The sequence below is a fragment of the Perissodus microlepis genome, chromosome 23, assembly GCF_051167445.1.
Source record: "Perissodus microlepis isolate ML-2025 ecotype Zambia chromosome 23, ASM5116744v1, whole genome shotgun sequence".
Taxonomy (NCBI): Eukaryota; Metazoa; Chordata; class Actinopteri; order Cichliformes; family Cichlidae; genus Perissodus; species Perissodus microlepis.
Window position 1 is genome coordinate 30,289,075 of NC_140482.1, and position 13,977 is coordinate 30,303,051.

The 13,977-nt window shown below is 41.2% G+C and overlaps 1 protein-coding gene across 4 annotated transcripts in view; it reads left to right on the forward strand.

The window, feature by feature from the left end:
- The window catches only part of lpp (LIM domain containing preferred translocation partner in lipoma), a 187,391-nt gene that overhangs the window by 144,420 nt on the left and 28,994 nt on the right, over nt 1-13,977 (forward strand). For all 4 annotated transcript variants that reach the window (XM_084921774.1, XM_084921777.1, XM_084921775.1 and 1 more), the window contains one exon: nt 10,907-11,076. In XM_084921774.1, coding sequence (XP_084777900.1) covers nt 10,907-11,076 — 170 coding nt within the window. The remainder of the gene's footprint in view (nt 1-10,906; nt 11,077-13,977) is intronic.

Sequence of the window (13,977 nt, forward strand, 5' to 3'; positions counted from 1 at the left end):
ACTGTGTTTGTGGAAATCTAATAAGACACAGCTACTCAGCTTGCAGTACAGATGCCTTGGCATTTGTGCATCAGAGGAACTTACAATATTTTGTCATCACTACATTTCTGTCAACCAAAACCAGGACATAAAGCTGAATAATTGAAAGGATGAGATGCTCTGCATTATTTACAATTAGTGATGATGATACTTATGCAGTGTAGTTCCTTCTGCCGCAGAGAATCTGTTTTTATTTCTGCTTTAACACCCGAATGACAAATGGAGAATTCCTCCCTGTGATCACAGACTTTCAGCGTTTCCACTGTATAGGAAAACGGTGAAATTTTAATATCCAATCAATATTTATACAGAGCGATTTTTGAGCAGTGGCATAAATGTTATTAACAGACAGTCATTGGAAATTAGCAGAGAGATTCATACGGGCATACTGTACTCCACGCAGGACTCTGAGCTGTCAGGAAAGCCTTTCCTCCTGGTTTGAGCTAGCCTTTGTTTTATGATAAGAGCCAGAGAAGAAAAGGCAGGCTTTGCCATTTTTTTCCGCATAATGTCAGCTGGAAGAGCCCCCATAATTTATAAGGCACCTCACATGAAAAGTTCATGAGGAATCTTGGAAGAGATACAAATGGCAGTGTAGCTCCAGTACTGTCCAGAGGAGTCAGAGGAACAGATCGGCTAAGGTAATTGGGTCAGAAAAAGTTTGGGTTCACGCTGCGTGCTCTTGTGGAGCTGCTTCTAATTCTTCAGAACGCAACTGAGCATCACAACTTAATGGATTAATAAGCTTCCAGTTTAGACAGCTTTGTGCATTGTCTAAGATACTCTGGTGGAATTCATTTGCATTTTACTGAGGTCGCCCTCAGCAACCTCTTAGGAGTTTGCTTTTAGATGTGCCTCTACATGTCATAACAAATGGGATGTGTGTCAGAGTGAAAACCTGTCTGCTGCCTCAAAAAGACGCTACCCCACCGCACTCCACCTCCACAGTCTGAAAATGCCTTTGGCCAACCATCTTCACGAAAACAGATAACTGTTTCCACTTAATGTCTGAAGGTGACTCGTTTAATATCGCTTTATTTTTAATATTCATTTAGGGTGAATACAGACGGGGGGAAAGCTCCAGTAAACAAGCAGGTACAAAGTGATAATGCATTAAAATGTCAGCGCTTTAAATAAAATCTGAAAAATATAAGTTGTTTGCAGTTTTAATTGGAACGCTTTTCTTCTCCTTTTCAAATTTCCTTTAATTAACTCCCCGCGTAATAGTTTTCACAGTTCGTGCCAGAATGGCTAAGAGCTCCCGTCTCCGATTCAGGAATTGTGCTTTTAATCCAACATTACAGTTTTTAATTTAACTCCATTTATGTCAGCCCCACTGATACTGCTGAAACTACCTGCCTCACATTAAAAACATGAAACGCATTAAGAACTAACGCTGTACCGTGAAGCGGCCACACAAAGTGCACCATCGGTGAAATATGGTTCAACGGATCAGGACTACTGGTTGTGCACATGCAGCAACCTCTGAGGCTGAAAGATGAAGCAAATGTGGAAGTGCCAGAGACTGCTGCTGCACAGTGCTGCTGATTTTCCTTGGCTCTGTCTGGAGTGCACCAAAGTTTTCTTGTGCAGGAAAGCCCCGTCTGAGCGCAGACATAACTGACCGTAAATGCTTACTTAATTTCCCCCTTCGTAGAGACTGTACAGGGAAGGATTATTTTTTCTTTATGTAACTCAACTCTTTAAACTGTATCTAGGCTTGAAATTTGCATTATTATTGAGATATGGTGAGTTTGAGTGACGGGTAGGGAGGGCTGTGCATTATGATGAAATATTGGATGACAGCTGAATGAATCTCCCACACACTGTTTCGCTTTACATTTATTCACTTACAAAGTTTTGATCCTGTTGACCTTCATCAAGCCCAAAGGCAGTATCTATCCATTTACACACACTACACACACACACACACACGCACAGGCACACATATCCACCAGAAAGGTTCCAGTTATCCAAACAGATAATCCAAACTGGTGAACACGTCGCCATGTGTATGCCATTAATTAGATGTTGATACTGATAAAATAACCACAAGTGACATCTATACAAGCTCTAAAGCTTTTTTTGTAATTTCAATAATAAACATCGCTGAACTTATAAATATAAATGTTATAAATGATTAAATAAAAGCTGATACGGACCAGAAAACTGAGCTTTGCTGCACAGCGTTTTCCACAGCTGCCGTAAAGGAGCACAGAACAGCCGTCAGTGCTCAAAGTAAAGCCCAGAGTCCGACGTTGCTGCAACATTTTAACAGTGTGTTTGGGCTTGTAAACCTAGTGTTTTATATTTTATGCATTAATGTCTTATTTTTTTATGTTCCTAATTAAACATTCAATTCAGTTTTTTTTATATATATATATATATATATATATATATAGCGCCAAATCGAATTATAGAATTAGAATTTATAGAATAGAATTCAACTTTATTGTCATTGCACAGGTACAGGGCAACGAAATGCAGTTTGCATCCATCCAGAAGTGCTTTAGTGATATAGATATATTACAATATATATTAGCAATAATATAGATATGTAAGTATATTACAGAAATGGGTCTATTATGGTATGTTATAATGTACACGGTATGAAGTATGTTGTGAATATTCTATAACTATAGGTATGTACAGGCTGTAGTGAGTACAAGCTATGAACAGGATATAAATATGAAAAACTATACAGAATATGAAATAAATAACTTTACAGAAATCTGAGATATACAGTTATACAGAAATGGGAACTATGCAAGTTGTAAACAGTTGTAGGGTTAAAAATTATCGTATGTACAGAATGATTATTTACACAGAGCTATACAGTAGTGCAGTTAAGATAAATTAGATATGTGGATAATTTCTACAGTATCTATATAAAGTGCTAGTGGTTGTGAGTGGTGGTTCAGTCCATGTTATTATTGTGTGTTTGACAGCAACAGGCAGCAACAGATGCCATAAGGCCCTTTTTATAGTAAGGTAAAGACCCTACAATAATACAGAGACAACACCAATAATCAGGCCACCTCCTGTGAGTAAGCAGTGGGTAACAGTGGAAACGAAAAACCCCTTTTTAAAAGGACGAAACCACCAAGAGAACCAGGCTCAGGGAGGGGCAGTCGGTTGGCGATGAGGGGAATAAGACCCCCAAAATTGCTGATGTTTCTCAGCTTTCCCACACAGTCAAACTCACACAACCCCTAATCACAAACACTTTTGCATGTCAAGGCGGATCAACAACAATCAGGTCAAATAATAAATAAATACATTAAAAGTAAGATGAAAAGTAGAATAATAATAATAATAATCTTTCTGTGGTTGTTCATTTTTAATCTAAGTGAGCCCGGTCAGCACTAAGTGAGCTGAGGGAAAAAGCAGTACCATCCATTTAAAAATGGTTCTTTAATGTGATCATTATATAAACTATTAATTCACTAAATTAAACTTAATAATGCCCTTTACTGTGGTGCACTTCGTTATAGGTATGTCAGAATTTGCTCATCAGATTGGTGCCAACTGACCGCTAACTGTGAGCTAAGCCTGTAGACTGGACCTCTCCACAGTGTTTATGGCCTTCTCTGACAAATACTGTGGCTTACCATTAACTAGTCCGAGTCTGTGCTCCGGTCCCGATGTGTGAAATTCTAGTATTTTGTTTGTACGTTTTCTGACCAAGCTTCCTAGCGCTCATGTCGGTCATCTAAAAAATAAATAAGGCTTCAGTGGGTGACTTCTTTATTAAAACAACACCAGTTTGTTTGCTCTGCAGACATTAGGTTCTCATCTGTGTTATTACTGGCAAAGCAACAGTTCACTCATTGTACTGTTATACTGCACTTGATGTTACCATGGAAACCACAGGTGTTGCTAAATCAACCAGAACTGAAATCTTAAGGATTACAAGTTTAAATTGAAGCATTGAAAGAATTAAAAGCAAAGCATTTGAGAAAGATCAAATTTTCTTGTGGCTCTTGCAGCCTGATGAGTGTTTTTCCCCCCTTTTTTCTATGTGAGGACATCCTTCAGGTACAGTGGCTAAGTGTCCACTTTGTTGTGCTGTCTTGGACTCTGTGTATATGTACGTTGGAGCAGTCACAACGAGATCGAAAAGCATAATGCGGCTGGAAGGAGGTCACAGACCACCCAGGGGGAGGAGGGCAGCATATGAGGCAGTCTGGTGACATGGCAACTTGTCTAAAGCCCATGCATCACTATACCACCTACAGTGGATTATAATGTACGACTGCAAGAGGCTGAATTGTACGACACAATACCCACGGATGATCCATCATAGCTGCCTTTTATAAGAAAAATGCTGTATGCATGTCAGTGTGAGGCTGCGGATTTGACTTCTAAGACCCTTTTTCTCATGTAAATAACGTGAAATGCTTTGAATCTTAATCTGTAAATAAATTTGCCAGATTGTAGAAATTCCACAAAAACCGACAGCTCTGCTTTATTTCAACTGTCTATAATTCATTTCTTTTATGAATGAGATCTTAGCAGTTTTTCTGCCATGTCATCATCTTGTTTGCAACTGATTTTCAGTCATTTGTTTCTATTTTGAGCAGGGGGGGTGGCGGAGGGTTGCTGGTTTTTCAGCTCACCAGAGTTTATTGGTCCTCTTCGCTCTCATTATCTTCACTGCCGCTGACCTCGCCGCGCTGCTTTCTAGTTTCTCAGCTGATGCAGCGTGCCAGCATGGGGCTTCTTTAGCCGGCGACAGTAGCCCGCTTTTTGGCAGCGGTTCACGTGAGGTGACCATCCCCTCTACAACCCTGCTCTCCCCTCCCCCGTCCTCCCCCGCCAGGCTCGGCGCTTGCTATCCTGCCTCGTTGAGACAGCTCCACTGAGGCTTGCAAGATCAGCTGCCGTGCGAGCCCAGCTGAGGCTTCCGGGCACTCACGTTGCTAGATTTCATTTGTGAGTGAGCGTTTGACCTCAGGAATGAGTAGACATCCGCACGCTCATGCACGCAAACGCAGGCACACTTACGAGCGCACGGCCCAGTGCGGATAAACAGCATATCAACACACGCGCGCTGCTTGTACAAATATTGTGCTGCAAACACGCTTACCTGTCCCCCTGCCTCTCCCCGCTTTCTCTCTCTCTTTCACCCCATTCGCCAGCCCCGCTCGCTCCCTGGCACCCCTCCACGTCGTTCCTGCCAACCTGCTTCTAAAACATGTAACCTACACTCAGCCCCCCCCCTTCTCTGTGCCGCCGTGGGCCCTGACAGGCTGAGCTGTAATGCTTAGTGGCACAGGCTCGCCTATCCTCCATCCTCCACCATCGCCGCAGCAGTTCTGCAGATTGCTATTTGCTGACATTGGGAATGATATTAAAGGCAGGGGTTAGGAAAGAGGCATTCAGAGATTGAAGTGTAGCGATGACAGCGATTTCTCTTGTCATTCCAAGGAAACTGAAGGCCACAACATTGTCAGGCAGCATGGAGGGCAATCTGAAGCAACAAAGTAGATTAACCTAGAGGGGAAAGAGACGAAACAGTGCACAAATCACGGCCTCTGGCACTCGAGTAGCTAGCAGTCACACTCCTAATGTGTTCGACAGACTTGCTTCCTACTGTCCTGTTGTTTATGTCTCCAAGCGTGAAGAACTTGCACAACTTTGTGCGCTTATTCAGCCTACCTTTTTCCAACTTGTCACAGTAAATTAATGCTGTTTTGTAGGCTTTTTATTAGCTGTAATGCAAGACCATTTCTAATTGTCATGTGATTGTTCGGTGTCTTTTAATTCTATTTATTTTAACCCTTGTTTTTTTTTTTTGTTTTTTTTTTTTTTACATTTTTTTATTAATATCAAAACACAACACACACAGTTTAGTTAGATGCTTTTTCTGTTTTTACCACCATGTCTATCAGATGTTTTAATCCAAGCACAAAACTTTAGTTGAAGTCCCAAAATGGATTTTGCGGTTCTTTTATTAGTTTTGGATACGAGCTGCAGTCGCTGGCTCTGCCTTTGGGGTTTGCAAGGGTTGCGCCAGCAGAATTGTATTCTTTAGTAACATAGTGCGAAAAGTTTGGTCTCCCACAAAAAAAAAAGTTCCTTGCGATCCTTCTTTACATGCACGATCTTTGATTTCTGACGATGTAAGATCAAATTGAGCTGCAAGTGTGCTCCCTCTCTGCCTTTCATGCCGCTTCAATATCACGGCGTGAAAAAACAAAGAAGGCAAAGACTGAGGGAAATCTGAAGCGTTCTGCCACTCAACATTCCCCAATCCCAAACAACAGCGTCTCACTGCCACTACAAATACATTAGAAATCAATTATTTATGGAACAGAGTCAGGGCCTCTTTAATCTTTTCCTTTTATCCAATTAAATTGTCTAACCATTCTAAGCCTCTATAGCTCACAGGGAATGTGCCTCGTTTTTTTTTTTTTTTTAAGAAAAAAAGAAGAAAAGATTTTTCTCTTCAGTCCTTCTTTTGACTTTCGATGTAACAGAGAAGAGACACTTCTGAGGGATGAAGAATGAAAGGAAAGAAAGTGAGTAAAGTGTAAATGAACTCCCCCCTCCCACCCCGTCACCATTGCATTGGTTCTACAGGAAGTATTTGAAGTTTTGATATCAAGACTCTGGTTCCATTCCCCGCGCAAAGGGACGCTGGGGAGCGGTGAGGCCTTTCATGATTCCTTTATGCCCAGCTGAAATAGTTCGAAAGTATTTGGGATCATCTCCACGGGGGTAAATACGATGTTGCTTCAATTTCTGTCCTGTATTATTCAAGAAGTCAATTGAAGTAGTGTCTAAAAATTGAAAATGCTTATTTCCATCGCACACGTGTGAAATTATTGATGTAAAACACAGCGCTCGTCTCCATTATCGTACAGTAAGACTGCTGATAAAAAGCAGTTACAGATGCATTGAAAGGCTTTATATTTTTACAGCAACGTGCTCTGACTCTCAGGGTGTAGAAAAGATATCTGGATCTGAAATAGACCGTCAGTTTCTCTTATTTCAGTTTAAAATGTGTATGTGAAGATGTAGCCTGTCTCTCAGTGGTGAAGAATCCCTTCAAAAATTCCTGGATCCAGATCTGAATGGAATTACTTCTAATTTTGCTCAAATTGGTAGAATTTTATAAATATGTCCACGGCTTATAAAGGAACAAAACGGTCAAAAAAAACCCTTACCATATAACCTCTCTGAAGAAGGTAAAAACTAGATCATCATTTCCATCAACGATGTTCGTCGTGAGAGAACACGAGGAGCTGGAATCCAAAACACTTATTTCCTAACAATTAAAATCAGAGCTTAGGAGATGAGTCAGTCAATCAGTTGAATGGATCGACCATTATTATAGTAATCATGTCAATAATCCAGCAAGAAATCTCTGGTTTCAGCTGCTCTAGTGTGAACACTGCTGCTTTTTTCATTGTCTAACAGAGAAAAAAGGGAGCCAGCTGATTATGTGTGATAATAAACAGTTGTATACACAGTTGCATTAAAACGCTGCCTTTAGCTTGTTATTAAAATGTGAAATGTATAGGAATAGAAGGCGTACAGTAGTTTGAAAGAGGCTCAGATCTGCTGCTCTTTGTTCCACGCTGATGTGAAATCATGTGTGGGCTGCGCGCAGCGTGGCACGGCGTGTCTGTGGGCACGCGTACACTATATGATACATGTGTCTGCGCTTGTATGTACTTGTCTACACGTGTGGCATGTCAGACGCAGAGGGATGTTTTGTTTTGTTTTTTTATTCCTGTGTGTGTGTTGGTGTGAAACTGTGTACGCTGCACTCGCAGCCGTGCACAAATAGCTCCTGAGGGCCTTCGCAATCACAGACTGCCAAAAGGAAAAGGATTTCCGAGAGGTTTCCTTCTCGCTATTTAAAGTGGGAGCCCTGTGGGACATGTTTGGCATTCTCATCCACTCACTGAAGATGGCCTGTGATCTGAAGCCACTAACAGGCTCTGTCTCTCGCTCCCTCTCTCTCCCTTTCTCTTTCCCTCTGGCTCTCTGAAGTGATTACCCTGCTTGTGATTCCACTGACACCCACATGTCCCCCCGAGACGTGCCTTCACTAGTTTGTTTAATCTGCCTCCCTGTACAGTAGGTAACACAGCCATAATTGAGGTGTGGATAGAGCTATGGGAGCAGATGAAACCGGTGGCAGGCTTTATGAAAACCTGTCTGCGTTATAAGTCACCCTGGATGACAGAAGTCGCTAAATTAATGTACAAAATGCTGCTGTGACAAGAATTTTTAGAAGGGAAATGTCAGTTTCCTCATTCAATGAATCCTGAGTCATCTAATACAAGAAACAAAAATATCTAATGTTCAGTGTTCTAATAATGATTTCAAAATGTTGCTGGAAAAGGGGAAAAAAGTTGTGGATCCGCTCATTCTTTAAGCAACTTTCCCCCATTTGCAGTGATAAGATAATGAGTTATGTGACATTAGAATACCATTTGCAAGCCTCGCAGTCAAGCAGATATTTGATCTCAGCAACATATGACTTCCAAAAGTTGTGCTGATACCTGAGACAGAATCCGCTTTACACTCCGTTTGAATTTTTGATATGAAAACAGCAAGTGGAACTGTGAAAATGCGAGCATCAGATACTCTATCTCCCCCCGGTAATGTCTCGCCTCTGTGTGTAACACGCTCGAACCGCTCTGTTCAGAACATACAGAGTGTCAATCATTGCCCAAATCAGCCTTTAGATGAAGCAAAAAATGAAAAGGGAAGGAAAATGATCCACAGAACTGAACTTGAATTAATTAAATATACTGTATCAAGCTTGCTCTGTGAGATTGCATCTGTCCTCAGATGTGTAAAAAATAAAACATTCTCAGATATCTTTTTTTAAACCCTATTATTGTAAGATACCAGTAATTAAATTGACAGTGTTATTAATTGGGTTGAAGATAACTTGCATTGAGTCGAGGACATCTTAAACTCAATTAAAGATATCTCCAACTCAATTAAAGATATCCAAATGCCATGTCTCGCAATATGCAATCAGCCTCTTTCTGGAGCAATAATATCAGTTCACTTGTGCCCCTTTTACAAAGACTTCGTTGTACTTCTAAAGTTTTCTTTTTATCATTTAATGCTCAACTTTTTAAACAGATGTCACTCTTTGGTGATGTGTATGCTTTCTTTAATGTGGCATAATTATATTATTTAATCCTTCCTTATCCAGTGTTTGAAATAGAAATGAAGATTAGACGCCCCTGATGTCAGGAAATGAAGCCTTTAAAGGGACAGCTTCCAGCTTCGTGGCACGAGGGAGCGCGAGGTGACGCGTGGACAAAAGCTCGGTCTACGGATCCTTGATTTAGATGTCAAAACGCTTTTAAGTTCAACGCTCACTTGTAGTTTCTCAAGTTCTTCTTTTCCTTTTTTGGCTCTTTGCCGGCTGCTCTCGTTATTAAATTTGATAACGCTCATATCAAATTACTATAAATTCAGTGGCTCAACTTTCCTCTTTGTTTACCGCACAGTGTTGCTGATAAATGTTGGAGAGCAGGTAAACGTTGTCACCTTTTGGTTCACTGACCAATTCGTTTTCTTAATTCTTCATGGATCCTTAGACTTATGTTGAGACTCCCATTGCCAGAGTCCTCAAAACTAACTATAAGGTGGGAATGAGGTGCGGCAGAAAAAATGCCTTGGGTGGCATGCTTTCACACTGGTTAGCTTTGTCGCCTTACAGCAGCAAGGTTCTGGGTTTTCTCAGCTTTCCAAAGGCATGCACGTTGAGCCAACTGTGATTCTAAAATGTCTGTTGGTGTTGATGCAACTGAGAATGATTGTTTGTATCTCAGTGTTAGTCCTGGGATGTTCTCTTATTCATGCTCAGTGTCACCTGGGATGGGATCCAGCTCCCCCCGCGATGTGAGGCGGGTATATACAAATCTTTATTTAAGCAGGGAACCTCATTCAGATTAAAATCTCTTTTACAAGAGAGATCTAAGCAGAGCCTTCAGCAGAGGCTTTAGTTGCCTTTCTTTCAGGTGGCTTCAGGGGTCACTGCAGCCAATCATCACAGTTTCTTTTCTGTATGTCTGATTTTACACCAAATCCCCGTCCTGATCAGAACCATAACCATTTATCCGGGCTTAGGTCCGGCACTAGGATTGGCTTGTGAATCCAACCGCTCACCCACCCCTTCGTTGCTGGGCTAATCAAAGAATCATAAAAGACACTGGTTTAACAACCTCTAGGATTTCTAAAGGGAGTGAAGGCTTCATGGCTGTTTAGAGTTCATTCCGTCTGAATGTCGTGTGATACCTGAAATCGAATCTGCCAAGGTTTCTCTACACATGGGGAATATTTAAGGTTAAACATTTATTGGTTCTTGAATTGCAGTTGCAGAATTAATTGGAAAAGAAAAATGGATGTCAGAGTTTAAAGCGCTGTCCCATGTTTCTCATCAAAGTGCATGCTGAGAGTTTTAGCTGTGTTCTTTAATTATTTTCTTGCACAGATTCCCACTCAAAGAACAAGAACCATTGTTTGTACTGCTGGCTTCTCTGCAGCTCTACATTGTCCTCTCTTTGTATCTGTTACCTTATATATACATGATCCTTATTTTCACATCTTTCTAAGAAACCTGTTAAGAGTGTTGCTTTCGGCGTGGCTGCATTTTAGGCTGAAAGTAAGAGATTTGCTGCACTGTAGGATGCCGCTCACAAGGTCAAGCACCAATCGCAGTGAATGGAAGCAGTCACACGTTTCAGCTCTCCATTACAACCACATTTGTTGCTTGCGCGTTATTCTTAGCCTTACTGATCACTGATGTTATTTACTTTAAGAAGTGAAAAATCTCTGGTTTTAGAGGGAATCTTTTCTCAGCTTCTCCTCCTCTTCCTCTCCCCAGGGCGCTGCGCCAGCTGTGGAGAGAACGTAGTGGGTGAAGGCACCGGCTGCACTGCCATGGACCAGGTCTTCCATGTCGACTGCTTCGTCTGCATGACTTGCAGCACCAAGCTGCGTGGAAAGCCCTTCTATGCTGTGGAGAAGAAGGCGTACTGTGAGCCTTGCTATATTGTAAGCAGCTTCCTTTCTTTTAAATCCACCTGCCTCAACACTTCACTTAGGCTCACTACATGCGTCCGCGTTTTAAAAGTGCACATTATATCATCGGGTATCGCTGTGCCTGGAATGTTTCATAGGTTTCACTTCAGGCAACCACATTTCATTTCATCAAAGCCCAGAGGGCTGCCACCTCTCACCACACACACATTTTCATTTCCTCTTCTTTATTGGCTTCGTTTTGTTTTTGGTCATTCAGTGAAACTCTCTTGTGTCTCTTTTCCTGAATGAACTTTCGTCCTGTTACACAACTAATGTCAGCTGGTTAGCAAACAAGTTTGTTCTTTGAGCTTGTTTTGACATTCTCAAACATCTTTGACTAATACATTTTATTAGTAGGCAGCTGGTCTGCAGCTGCGTGTAACTGCTGACCTACCTGCCCTCCTGCTTTAAGACTGTTTTTTTCTTACTATTGTTGTCTCTGTATCGTGTCAGTATAGGAATATGCAATCAAAGAAGCACCACCCACCTGCTTTTAATAAGTGGCAGCCAATCAGAAGAAAGCTTGCTTAAACATAGTAGGAAATGGGAGGTGTGCACTTTGGAGGCCCAGCATAAGGTAGCTTTGATTTGTGAATCATGCAGAGCTCTATTAGAGTCCGAGAGTGAAAATAAGGAGCAGGAAACGAGCAGAATGGACGCAGATTTGTGAAGACGGAGGGTTTTTTGTTTTTGTTTTTTCTCTCGCTCCTGTCGACTTTCCTCTGGCAGCTGTTTAGCGTAAAATGCTACACTATAGTTTCAGCCCTGCATCATAAGACAGGGAGAACAACTTGGAGACTAGCTGGTGAACATATGATACGGGAATAATAGTTTTCCCGTCCTCAAATATGCAAGAGTCCACTCGGGTCCAAATGACATACATTTCCTCATCAGATAATGCGTGCGAGGGCCTGTGTGGACACCCACAGAGGCGCTACAATTTTATTGGATTATAATCCCTGCCTTAGATAGATTATCACACAAGTTCAGTGTGGTTTTTGAAGCTTGTTCTACTGTCCCCAGGTGGACAAGTAAACAATTTCAGGACATTTGAAATATAGGTTTTAAATCATACGTATGCTTATTATGGCACATGATAGCAGTGACGATAAAGTACAGCAAAACTCTCCTGTTGTTGTTGTCTAGGTTTGGGCACAGAGGCCTGCACAGGGGGGTCTCAGTGGATCACACCTGTTCAGGAGCCTCCTAAAAATTCCATTGTCTTGTTCTGCTATTACTATAGGGGAGCGTGCTTGGTCTGCATTGTTTAGTCAGGTGCTACATGTCAAAGTGACATGCATGTGAATTCCAGGACACAAAGTTTCCCAGCAGAGCATTGTATTGTAACAAGAAGACCCAGGTTTCACTTTTAACTCTCAGTGGTTTTAATGCTGTGGCTGATTGGTGTGAATATGGCGCAGGTGGTGCAAAACTTGTTGTGGCTTCTCATCTCTAGCTGATCTTCACCCAACACTACCTGATAGATCCACCTGCCATTTTTTTCTCCTGAAATAATCAGGTCAGATATGCATTCATGGCCTTTTTTAATATATCTAATTTTTAATAGTTTGAAGAATGATGTTTGCCTTCACACATCACTCTTAAATGATGCATAACTGTCTACAGTGACGGCTGATGAACAGCCAGATATGGTTAAGTCAAGAAACATGGCGTTAATTCTCTTTGTGGATGAGATAAGACTTCTGCTAAACGATTAGTAATCACTTTTCTTATCAAAGGAAGAAATGATTGGCGATAAATGAGCCAGAAATTTGTGTGAGTTATTCTTAATTTGGAATGTTTTTATTCCATTTTACAAAACTGTGACTGGTTTTCTTGAAAGTATGTTGCACAACACGCATGAAAGTGTTTCCTTGCACAATATTATCAGGAAAGACGCGTCATCTGGCAAAAACATGAGGAATTTATTAAGCAGAAGTGTTTCCCTCATTCAGTTTCAGTAGAAAATGGTCATCGGTCCCACAGCGGGAAGGGACATGTTTCTTACTGTCAGCGATATTAGGTGTCAGTCGGCGGGTCATTCCTGGAAGCTGAGATGGGAAATAACTGCGCTGCAGCGAGGAAATACAAACTAAATTTAACTGTAATACTTTGAACTTTCTTTTGCTTTCTTTTAAAAATAAGTGAGTCATATGAGGAGTACAGTTACTGTTATATTTCAAAATGAAAATTGAATACGATGTTATTAATACACATATGATAACACAGTAAATATTCCAGCAGTAGTACATTTATATTTACAGTCTCTCGTCTCTTTCGGTCGCTGCAGCCTGAGCTTGTCTGCATAATTAAAAGCTGGCTGAAATATGGTGACTACAGCTGAGATTGTTCTTTGGCTTCAGCGACTTAATACCAAAAACAGTCTTCATTTAATAACAGATTGTTTTGTCTACTCTTGCACCGGCTTCTCCGTTTCTTCCTGGTCTTTGAGCTCCCGCTGTTTCCCCTTTTAAACTGGACAACTGTGCCCTGTGCTTTGACTACAGGTGCTTTTACACAGGCCGAAGAAAGAAGTAGGAGTGAGTGACGTCCATCCAGTTGTACAGATGTGTTTGCACATATATGTAGGTTGTTCATAGAGCTCCTGATTCAAATGCGTTCAGGCAGTCCTTTTTCTTCTTGGAAAAAATACCCCAGTGTCCAAACTGTAAGACATGCATTAAAGATAATTAAGATTTAGTTACTTCATGATAAGGATATTTTTTGTTAAGGTGGGTTAGAGGCGCTTTAAGGGACATTGAGGACAGAATAGGTCTCTAAACAAAGTCTGGGAATGGTGATTATTGTGTGTTAGGGATATTAATTAGGTAATGCTGATTCTCCTGACAGCACATAGTGCCACATTTATTCAGT